Raw genomic sequence first — 12,343 nt, 5'->3', positions numbered from 1 at the left:
GAGTATCATGTTGTCTGCGAAAAGTGAAAGTTTGACTTCTTCTTTGCCAATTTGGATGCCTTTTATATTTTTTTGTGTTCTGGAATTTAAGAAACAAAACAGCTGAACATAGGGGAAGGAAAGGAAAAATATGAAAAGATGAAAACAGAGGGGGAGGCAAGTCATAAGAGACTCCTTGTAACTATAGGAAACAAACTGAAGGTTGCTGGAGGGGAGATGGATGGGGGGATGGGGTAATTGGGTGATGGGCATTAAGGAGGGCACTCATTGCGATGAGCACTGATGAATCACTAAATTCTATCTCTGAAACTAATAACATACCATATGTTAATTAAATTGAATTTAAATAAAATTTTTTTAAAAATATAATAAAATAGTGGATATATTTTGCAACCAAAATAGAAAATTGTTGAGTGAGTAAATGCCATTTTTCTTCCCTCCTCATAAGGACTTTTAGTGAGAGTCCATTACGTGCTCTGCAAAACGTGGTCCTTTTTCTGATGAAACTCACAGAAGGGGAGACACAGCCATGACACTGACAATGATCCAACACTGTTGCACTCCAGTAGGGCTTTGCATAGAGTATTATCAGAAGGTTCATGGTTAAAGGGATAGCTCATTCATTCATCTTGAAGAATCCAGGGAGAGCTAGGTTGTTGAGGATTATTGGATGGACTTGGGCATGGTAAAAAGGTATCCAGGAGTGAGATTATTACAATGAAAAGTACAAGGGCACAGAGCCAGGAAATGTGTACTCTGTGCAGACGCCACAAGCACCTTGTGGTTCCCTGAGAGTAAAGTTCACAGAAGGAAGTGGTGAAAGGTGGGGCTGTAGAAGCAAACAGAAGTCTGGGTTTTGCATGCAAAGTTAAGAAGCTTGGATTTTAGCCTCCAGACTGAAAAGTTGTAGGCAGGGAGATGGTGTCCGATTTATATTTTAGGTTGGTTGCGATTGATTCTATGAGGGTAGTTGTAGACATCTAGAAGGAAGGGATGACAGTATGAGCTAAGCTAGTGGTCAAGAGGCTGGAGAAGAAGAGAAGGGTTAGATAAATATCTTGTGGCTAAACCTGTCTGACCTTGATGATTATATGTGGATGTGAGATGTAAGAAGAGAATAACCACCAAATATTTAGTTTGGGTGTCTAACTGGATGGTGATACCATAAACTAAGATAACCTAAGGAGCTCAACCTAGTTTTATTTTGTTGTTGTTGGGATAGGGGGCCATGAAATGATGATGAGTTTGGTTTTGCTTATTTGACTTTGTAATGGCTGTAAGGCATATAGTTATATATGACCCACAAACAGTTGTTACATGAGTCTACAGCTCACGACCCAGGTACACACTGTAAGCAAAGAAATGAGATCCAGGGGAGCGAAGTTGGAACCATTTGAATATGGAAAAGACCCCCCAAAGAGTATGTGCAAAGTGGTGAGTCGTGGGTAGAATTAAGGGATAAGTGAAGAAATGGGAATCTGAGAGAGAAAAGAGAACCTGGAAAAAAGGTGGCATTGAAGGAAGAGTATATCAAAGGTCAGAAGGAAGTAGTGATCAGTTAAATGCCACTGAGAGATACCATAAGAATTCAAAAGATGTTTATTGGTGCACCTGGGTAGCTCAGTCAGTTGGGCTGCAGACTCTTGGTTTCAGCTCAGGTCATGATCTCAGGGTCCTGGGATCGAGCCCCATAGAGTTGGGTTCCACGCTTAGCAGGAAGTCTGCTTCTCCTTCTCCTGCTGCCCCTCCCCCTACTCGTGCTCTCTCTCTCTCTCTCAAATTAAGTCTTAAAAATAAAAAAAGACTTTGTCATCAAGAGTCAGTCATAAGATTTAACTTGAACTATATATGAAAATCTGTATAACAAAGAATACCAGAGCATTGGGAGACAACTGAAGTTATCAGAGTACTGGCTTCAAAAAGCTAACAGAGCAGGAGACACAATTTTGCAGTCAACGTCTTACTTGTTTTTGCAATGTAGTCTACTACCATAGAGGTGACCACTTTTAGTTTGATATGAGAAATGAGGACTCATTTCACCTATGTATCCCCTTCCTTTCTTCTCCTTCCAATTTTTGGCAGTTATTACTTTAGTTCTTCTTTTGATTATCTTTTACCTTTAAATAATGTACTCAAACATCTGTTCAATAGTCAAACAACTTTAGATGATATGTGTGGATATAGCCCTCCTATAGTTCTTTCTACTTCTTCCTTATTTCCCATTCTCTATAAGCTATAGCTTGGTTTTAAAATTGTTAAATTTAATAACATTCACATTCTATTCTAATATAATATTTAATACCTCTGTTTTTTCTAAAGGATGATTCTAACATTTAAAAACCAATTGGGTGTTTCCACAATCAAGAACATGTAATTATGGAATTAAGATTACATTGTCTTCTGTGAGTTCACAGCTTCTAGGAAAAATGCCTCTATGTCCTTGCTCACTGTCAATTACTCAATTGCGCCGTATTTTGTTACACCTCATATTTGGAACTTACGTGCCTTTGTTTTGTTTTTCCTGAAAGTTCTCATTGTTTTTTCTTTTCCTCTATTGAGAGTAGAAATGCCCACTTTAATTACCATGTTATTTAATATTTAGCTCCTCAGGAATTTTAGTGCTTGGTATATATTCCATTGTTGTTTTTTGGAGATGTTCTTGAAACCAACTGACATCCTATTCTAAACTGGACTGATTGCTTTCCAGCTTTTTCTCTGAGATTTCTTATAGCATTTTTTGTATGTTCTTAAATGGCCTTTTCTTGAATTTCACATTCATTCACTTACTAAAGTGCTTCCTTAAGTGGTGGTCCCAGAGAAGGTACAGAGGAGTCTTAGCATCTCTGGAAATCTTTCATTTCTGCCCTCATCTATTATTTATTTTATAGTTGGATAAGAACTCGAGGTTCATAATATTTTTATCAGATCTTTGAAGGCTATGTATATATGTTTGCTTTTTTAAATTTCCTATTTTATTTTATTTTTTTAAATTTCCTATTTTATGGAGAATTGGTACAGTGAGCTAAGTAATGAACCAAGCATTACTTATGGGATTGTTTTTTAACTTTCCTTATGATTGTTGCTTCTAATTAATTCTTCCAGATATCAAAAGCCAGTAAGGCAAACACATATATATAAAAATACTTTTAAACATAAATAGAGTAAATTATTTGTTGGTGACAATAATAGGTAATAGTTAATTTAGTCATCATTTCCTGCTTAAGGAATAAAAAAGCCTTCATTTCTTGGTGAAAGTAGAGATAAATACTTATAGGCAGATGTGTACTGAATTTTTTTAAGATCTCTTTTATTTTAGAGAGAGAATTTGTGTGCATGAGTGGGGGGAGGGACCGAAGGAGAGAACCCCCACGTGGACTCCCCGCTGAGCACAGAGCCCAATGCGGGGCTCCACCCCAGGACCCATGAGATCATGACCTGAGCCGAAACCAAGGGTCAGATACTCAGCAGACTAAGCCACCCAGGTGCCTGGGGATGTGTACTGATTTAATTATGAAATAGGTTAGATATTTAGCAGTTCATTTATTGTTATTCTTCCACCTTATGAGTAAGTAGAATCTGTATGAAAATTAATGGCAGTATTCTACTTCTATTTTTTAGATACTTTGTGGGCATTTTACTAAACAAAATACAAACAACTTGGGGACAGCAGATACTAAATATATATATGTATGTTTGTATAATTAATATTTTACTACAGGTGTTAATATGCCCTATGAAGAATGTCATAGACTCCAAAAAGATCCGTGTTGTCATTTCTGAACAACTCTAAAGTGGACTTAATATCAAACTCTTTTTATTTTTTTTTAAGATTATTTATTTGAGAGCAAGAGCATGAGTGGGGGTAGGGCTGGCTCGGGGAGGGGCAGAGGGAGAGGGAGAAGCAGACTCCTGGCTGAGCAGGGAGCCCACCTATGCTGGGCTCAATTCCAGGATCTTGAGGTCACGACCTGAGCCGAAGACAGATGCTTGACTGACGGAGCCACCCAGGCACCCCTCAAGCTCTTTTTAAAGAAGTATCTGGTATATTTTGAGCATTTCATCTCATGACTTATTAAGTCTAGAGAGGTTTAGCAACATTTAATGTTTAAATATTCAACTTTTAAGTATCAGCCACTCTTACTTATTATAGCTGGAGAGAAGAAACCCTGTGAGTAATAACAAATCAAATGACAGCTGTGGTTTATGAGTAGTCAGTTTGATCTAATAGATTGAAGAATTTCTTGTCTGTCATACTTTGTCTCCTTCTCTTAAGTAAAACCAGAATCTTGATGCAAAGTTAATTTGTTTTGTAGCAGAGATAAAATGATGAATGTTTTGAAGCTGTAATACCGAGTAAAAACAGCTTCATTGAGAAATAAAATGTACTTTATATAAATATAATTTAAAGCATGTTTCCGGCTTTATGTTCTAAAAACAAAGATGGTGTTGTCAAAGCATGACCTTTAATGATATAGTTAGGGCATTCATTTAGCACATGAAATTTATTATGCCCTGAGTGTTAGGAGTTCAAAATTACAACTTGCTCAGCACATGTGAAAAGTAATGTCTCTTATTGAACATTAATTTGCATTGTGTCAGTTCATTTCTCTGTAATTATCAAATTGTAAAATATATATAATCAAGAGATAGTTACAATAGTATTAAAGGAAGCACTGTGTACTTGAAGGTTGGTAAATTATGAACCACTTTTTCATAATTAAATCATTGCCTGTCTTGTGTAAGATATTCAAATTAATCTTTAGGACCATATAATCCTGCAATGTACAAGGTTACTATAGAGTTTAGAATTTTATCACTCCCTGTGCAGAAAGATTATTTGACTAACAATATTTTAGTTGCCTGTTCTGTTCAGATATTATTTTAGCAATAAAGAAAGGGGTGCCTGGCTGGCTCAGTCAGTAGAATGTGTGACTCTTGATCTTGGGGTTGTGAGGTCAAGCCCAATGTTGGGTGTAGAGATTACTTAACAATATAATCTTTAAAAAGAGAGAGGGAGAGAGAGAGAGAGAAAGAAAGAAAGACTATTCCAGGACACTAGAAATTACAGTCTTTACTATTTAAATGAAATAATAAATATGCCACATAAAGATTTTAGAACCCAATGAAGCAATGTTACAAGCAGATATAAAATGGCAGTGACAGTTATATGTGAAATTTTGAGCCTAGTGAACATCAGTGACAAGCTTAACTTTTTAGTACGTCTCCTGTCAGAAAAAGTTTTGATATTGTGTTACAGGAAGAATGTAAATTGGCCCAGAGAGCAGCTAAAACAAGCAGAAAGACTCACGATATGGCTTGTGTGTAAGAGCACACACGTTTGTTTGACTAGCGCAAAGGTTGTGCTGTCAGTTAGCAAAGGATACTATTGACCCCCTGTTTTTATCTTTAAGTTGATAATAAGAGGCTGCTTAGCTAACAAAGAAACAGACATGAATCAAAATCCTTTCTCCATTCACTCAAGCAAATTACTTTTCCAAGATCAGGTTATGAATTAGAATGCCAGTCTCATGGTGCGGTTATGAGGCTTAAAGGTGCTAATCTATGTACAATGCTTGGCACATAATGGGCTCTAAACAAGTATTAGTCCTTTTCCCTTTATAAGTCACATACAGCACTATGCTATGTGACCAGGAAATGTGTTAAGTGTTCTTTTTTCCATTTAAAGATCAAATAGAGGGGAAAAAAAGATAAACCAAAAAAATTAAAAAATAAAGATCAAATACAATATATAGTCAAAAGTTGACTAGACAATGAAGTAACCTTTATTTTAGGCGCTCAGCAGTTGTCTTTGAACACGGTTTCTCCTAGTGCTCAGGAGTTTAAAGAAGGATCAGAAGTAGTTCAAGGGCCCACCAGAACCTTCGGCCTCTATTATTCCCAAATGCCATGAATTTGAAATGGTTGTGGTCACAGGAATCGTTCTTCTGAATTGTTCACAGAAGCAGGCACATCAGAGAGGAAGTTCTGGACTAGGGGAGAAATTATCAGGGAACTAAAGAGCTTAAGCCTTAGAGACCTCACCTGTACAAGTCCCTTCTTTGGCCTTGTATCTAATTTGTGCAGTTGGCTCTTGAACACCATAGGTTTGAATTGTGCAGATTCACCATAACTAAATTTTCCTTTCCTTATGATTTTTCTTAATAACATTTTCTTTTCTGTAGCTTACTTTATTGTAAGAATACAGCATATAATACATAAAATATACAAAATATGTGTTAATCAACTATGCTATCAGTAAAGCTTTGGGTCAACAGTAGGCTATTAGTAAATTTGGGGGGAGTCAAAAGTTATAGGCAGATTTTTTACTGTAGGGGCGACAGTGCCCCTAACCCTCATGTTCTTCAAGGGTCAACCGTATTTGTAATTTAAATTCTTCTCTTTTAAGAGGACCCCTCAAATTAGATAATCTTCAGGTCCCATGAAATATGGATTCACTCTTACTGGACTGTCAGGTAAAAGAAAAAAAAATAATAAAATTTAAAAAGATGAAGCGGCCAACAGCAGGAAAAGGAGGTTTTGCTTCTATTGACCAATGAGGATTTGTTAGTAACCTTGGACCAGAGATGCCCATATGCACCTGACAATAAACTAGTCCTTGCCTATCCAGGAAGGTACTCTCTAGTTTAGCATCAACCTAAGAATTATGAAAACATAAGGACGGGGACCACCCAGCAATCAGAGGGTGTGCGGTTACATTGATCAGGCATTTGATTTCTCACATTTTAGGTGGGTAAAGGGAAAGGAATAGATAGAATCAATATTATATTGATCTGACTCAGTATGTGCCAAACAATGGGTTAGGCACCGTATATATATTATCAAAATTTTTATACTCATGTGAGTAATATTATCTAAATTGAAGCAAGAAGTAACCTCTTTTTATACAGCTTGTGGAGCCAGAATTCAAACACAGGGCTTCGTGAAGCCAAAGCCCAGATTTTTTCAACCTCCTTATGAGCTAAGGCTTACCTGCCAAGAATTAATCACTGGCAGGGAATGGACATTTAATCTATAATCAGCCTAATGATTTTCATTACCGAATGTCCTGCCAACCACTTAGTACACTTTTCTTTCTCAGTTCATTCAGTTGTCATTTAGTAAGTGCAGACTATGTGCCAGTCATTGTGCTGCCTACAATGTGCTGCCCTTCATTTAGTTATTACTTCTTCAAACTTGTCATTGTCGGCTAGACACTCTGCAGTAGGTAGATAGGTAAGTAGGTGGATGGAATGATGGTAGGTAGGTAAGTAGGTAGATGGATTAATGGTAGGTAGGTAAGTAAGTAGATGGATGGGTGGATGGATGGATGGATGGATGGATGGACGGATGGTAGGTAGGTAGATAGGTAGATGGATAGATGGATGGTGGGTAGATATGTAGATGGATAGATGGATGGTAGGTAGGTAGGTGGATGGATGGATAGAGGATAGATTGACAAATATGTGTATTATCAAATGAAACTTTCACCATTACTATGATTACTATGTATTGTTATTTTAAAAGCACCCTCAGAAATCCTTCTAAAAATGCATATTGTTCTTTTAAATTGAAGTTCAAAATTTTGGTTATTGAATTACTAAAACTTGCATATGATTTGGAGTTGGAAATTTCATAATTTTTGTTTTCAAAAACTATGAAATAAGGTTATATATTGTAATGGATAACTTTCTTTACCTCCCAACTTCTAAATTTTTCTTTTCACATTAAATATCTTCTCTTTCTCCTGGATGATTTTATCTCATTTCCATAATGGTTGAGAAGTTTCTGAAAAATATAAATCTATAACTGTACTGCTGCAGAGGTTCAGGGAAGTAGTTGGGTATCAAGGGAAGGAGAGTAGGATTTCAAATGAAATGTGCAAGGTTGAGGCGTCTGGCTGGCTCAGGTGGTAGAGCATGTAACTCTTGATCTCAGGGGCATGAGTTTAGGCCCCATGCTGGGTGTAGAATTTACTTTTAAAAAACTGGGTAAAGTTGTAGGGCACCTGGGTGGCTCAGTCATTAGGCATCTGCCTTCAGCTCAGGGCGTGATCCCAGGGCTCTGGGATCGAGCCCCGTATCGAGCCCTGCATCAGGCTCCCTGCTCCACTGGAAGCCTGCTTCTTCCTCTCCCACTCCCCCTGCTGGTGTTCCCTCTCTCGCTGGCTGTCTCTCTCTCTCTGTCAAATAAATAAATAAAATCTTAAAAAAAAAAAAACAAAAACTGGATAAAGTTGTGAACTGCAGCCCCAGCTTCACTGAAAAGGTTTGACTCACATGTTAATTGTGAAGTTCCCAATTACATTAAAACACTCACTGACACGCTCATCCCAAAACAAAGTCAGGGGTAGAAACTTAAAATAGTCAGAAGGGTACTGGGGACATAGTAAATAAATTTTCTAAGCAAAGAACTAATATATAAATATATAAATAAACAAGAATGAGTGGGGTGTAACTTGAATGTAGCCAGTGCCTACTCTGTAGTGAAATGGGAAGATTATTTCTGGTGATCCTGTTTTAACCACATAAGGGGTAGACAGTGTAACCAAATCTTTGTCTTTTTTTATGAAGTAATGTTAAGTTCTCTTTCATGGTTATTCACCTAACAAAGGGTGCATATACTTGAATGAAAGATGGCTCCAATTTATATACAGTGTCCATAAGGATTCTGAGCCAAGTATCCAATTATATCTCAAGGAATAGTATCTTTATTGGAACACGGCCTCAGTGCTTGAGACAGTGACCCTCATGCTGGGTACCTGGTAGACTATGAGTGCAATCCTTGTTACTTTATGGGCGAAGCTGTATTTACATGTAACTTGACTGAAACAATAGAGGAAGAGGCTGAGTTTAACAGCTGATGTTGTATAAACAGTCCTGGAAACATACTTGCAAATGACATTAGAGTTGGAAACTGAAATGGTATTGTGAATACACTTACAGCTGCTATCATTTCCTTCCTCAAAGGAAGACTCCTGCTCCGGGTGACTGGCTGGTTCAGTCCATAGAGCATGTGACTCTTGATCTCAGGGTTGTGAGTTTGAGCCCCATGCTGGGTGTACAATTTACTTAAAAATAAAATCTTTAAAAAGAAAAGAAAAGAAAAGAAAGAGTTCTGTGCCTTTCTATTTATGCACGCAGAGTTTTACATAATCCTTTCTTTTAAGGAATATTCTTCATCTCTTATTCCTCACATCACCTCATTCTTGCTGATCATAGCATAAACAAAATATACTTTCGCAAGCATTTTAAATTGCCTCCTGACCATTGAGTTAGGTGTATGTCTAGAGTTTTCTCAACAGCTTGAGTACCTGAAATGTTATTGAGATTTGCGCATGTTAACTATTTGATACAAGCACAGCCTTGGACAGTGTGATTATAAGTAAACTGACAGCCTCAAGAATGCTAAGTAAGGCTTTTGTTTTGGTGAAACTTGTTTGTTCGATAACACTTGCCAGATTTCACTTTTAAAAAATTGTAATAACTTTTCCTTGCCTTTTCCTCTGTCCCTGATACAGATCCACATCCAGAGAACTGAAGGATGTGACCATATGACCTGCTCACAATGTAACACTAATTTTTGTTATCGATGTGGGGAGAGATACCGCCAGCTCCGTTTCTTTGGAGACCACACATCAAACCTCAGTATATTTGGCTGCAAATATCGCTACCTCCCAGAGAGACCTCATCTAAGGAGATTAGTGCGAGGGTCGGTCTGTGGTGAGTACCGGACGTGATTTATAGGAATGCTTTCTGGGAAATAAACAATGATAAGAGAACTTAAATGTAATAGCCAAGATAATTCTGAGCATCTGTCAGGTATACCTGTGGGGACTTTACCCCAAAACAGGAGGAAGATATTTTCTCTACCTTTGAGTTTAGAAAAATGGGAATTTAACTTTGTTAACAGGACACAACTTACATGAGTAAACAGGTTTTGTTTGGAAAACAAAGTATTAATTATACTGCAGAAATGTAAATTAATCTTTTAATGAAGTCTTATTGTAAGCCACTTGATGAGAGGACAACGTCACATTTATTTTTCTGTTGACAGTACCTAGCAACAGGTTGTACGCATATACTCTATTCCTTCATGGAGGACTTTTAATACAGTTTTGAAAATCCCTATGGGGCATCTGGGCAGCTCAGTCGGTTAAGCCTCAGGCTCTTGATTTTGGCTCAGGTCATGACCTCAAGGTGGTGAGATGGAGCCTGCTTAGGATTCTCTCTCTCCCTCTCCCTCTTCTCCCCGCTCCCTGCTCTCTAGCACATGTGGTCTCTCCCCACCCCCACCCCCTGCCAATAAACAAACAAATAAAATTTAAAAATAAAATAAATAAAAATTCCTGTTTCAGAGGCCTGTACCGGAGTCTTATTGTATCTATACGGTTGATGCCATTGTATGTATGTTCTGTTGTATTTTTAGTTAATATTAATAGCTAACAGTTAATGAAATGAGTATCAAATGCCCTCATTGCGTGCAAACCCAAGTTTAAATATCCAAATGCAATGCCTTTTTGGATTGAGTTTTTACCCCCTTCTTTGTCCTCAACAACACACGGTCTCATACAAATATGCAAACATAAACCCAGATTCCTGCTCTGGCCTGATGCCACCACCTTTGTGATACGGCGTTCTTCTGACCTGATACTGCTTCTTCCAATAGCTCCCTAGTTCTCTGGAATGTATCCACTGTGAGGTTTCTTCCTCTCTTTTTCTTTACACAAAACTTCTATATTTCCTCCTCTAAGAGTCTTTCTCATGTATGTGCAATACTTTTTAACATCTTCCACATTTCCCCTTTTCTATCTACTTTTGCCTAGTGACTTCATGAAAATCTTTTTATCTCTCTTTAGCCTCCATCACTTTATTACTATTGTAAATTGCTCACCTTACTAGAATCATATGATGGCTAATCAGAACAAAGCTGGTGCTGATGCTGCATTTCTGTTAGGTAAAAGATAGGGCATATATTGTATAATTCATTTTAACTTATGGAAACCAGTGCCATAATTTTCTAAAATCTTGTGTGATCTCTATAAAAAATATCTTTATTGAGCTTTAATTAAATGTAATTGTTCACAACCAATAACATTCAATATAGTCAAGATTGGTTTTAGTTATTTTCAATGTTTTCCTGTTTACTTGCTTGTAATATATATATTTGCTGTTTATTTGGTGGATATATTATAATTGTATACCCAATATTTACTTATTAGTTAAACAGACTTTGGTGGGATAGCTACGGAATTTATAACATTTATAAAATTACTCCCATGAAAATACTAAATTGCAAATTAAGTTTTGAGCTGTAACCTATTTGTAAGTCTGGATATATTGAGAGCAACCAACAAACACAAAATTCTTTTATTTTCTGTATTACTTGTTCTTTTTTTTTTCCTACTTCAATGACATTTTGCGGCAAGATCTTTCCTTCCATTTTTTACTTTAAATAATCTTTTATTTGACCATCATTTTTTCCTTTTTTTAATTTGGTTTAATCATTCTTAAATAAGGGAAGTTATTTCTTGCCCTATTTGCCCAGTAATATTTTGGATGCACTCCCTTTGGGTCCTCTGATTTGCCTAGAGGCCACTCGAATCTTCTTCTCGGGTCATAAAATAGAATTGTGTTATTTAACAGCTTGTACAATGCACAGCCAGTGAACAGTGTCAGCAGAGAAATATCTTCTCTGCACAGTCTTTTCCATTTTTATTTAAAAATTTTATGGTCAGCTTTCTGTCAATGGTTTTCTTTGGGGCCTGTTTTCTACTGTGTGTGCATGTACCTGTGTGTCGGGGCCGACCTGACAAAGTAGGGAGCAGCTGGCTTTCAGAGAAGCTCTCCCTCACACCCCTGCTTTCCCACCTCTAGTACAGCGGCCTCTAACTGATGTTGGGCCATAACTCCAAACAGGGGGTCCACACCTCTCCCAGCCACACAAAAGGCTGGAAAAGGAATGACTCTGTAAGTCACAAACCTAGCTTCTCCCTGCCGTATAAGAGAGAAGGTGGATTATAGCAAAGCCCTCCCACCCTTTGTCTCTGTGCTATGTAATCCAGTTTGCTCCGTCGGTTTGGGGCTGCAGCCTCCAGATGTCCCTGGACAGAGGCAGAGGAAGGGCCTGTTCTGCTCTCACAGCTGGGGAGGATGGCAACATGGTTTGCATTCCATGTGACCGTGTGCCCAGCTATGGATCTGCGGTTCTGCTCCTAAAGAATAAGAGAGAACAGAGATTTGAGGATGAGTTTAGCAGCCCCTGACATGGGGCATCTCCCTAGTTGGAGTAGGGAGATTACTCAATGAATGGCATAGGGAATAAAAGTGACTGAGAAAAAGTACTG

The 12,343-nt window shown here is 37.7% G+C and overlaps 1 protein-coding gene across 2 annotated transcripts in view; it reads left to right on the top strand.

Moving 5' to 3' along the window:
- The window catches only part of RNF217 (ring finger protein 217), a 127,932-nt gene that overhangs the window by 101,285 nt on the left and 14,304 nt on the right, over positions 1 to 12,343 (top strand). For both annotated transcript variants that reach the window (XM_044386301.3, XM_026504737.4), the window contains one exon: positions 9,518 to 9,719. In XM_044386301.3, coding sequence (XP_044242236.1) covers positions 9,518 to 9,719 — 202 coding nt within the window. The remainder of the gene's footprint in view (positions 1 to 9,517; positions 9,720 to 12,343) is intronic.

Source organism: Ursus arctos, unplaced genomic scaffold, assembly GCF_023065955.2.
Source record: "Ursus arctos isolate Adak ecotype North America unplaced genomic scaffold, UrsArc2.0 scaffold_13, whole genome shotgun sequence".
NCBI classification, from domain to species: Eukaryota; Metazoa; Chordata; class Mammalia; order Carnivora; family Ursidae; genus Ursus; species Ursus arctos.
The sequence above is the reverse complement of the archived record's forward strand: the minus strand, read 5'-3'. Positions and strand labels throughout refer to the sequence as shown.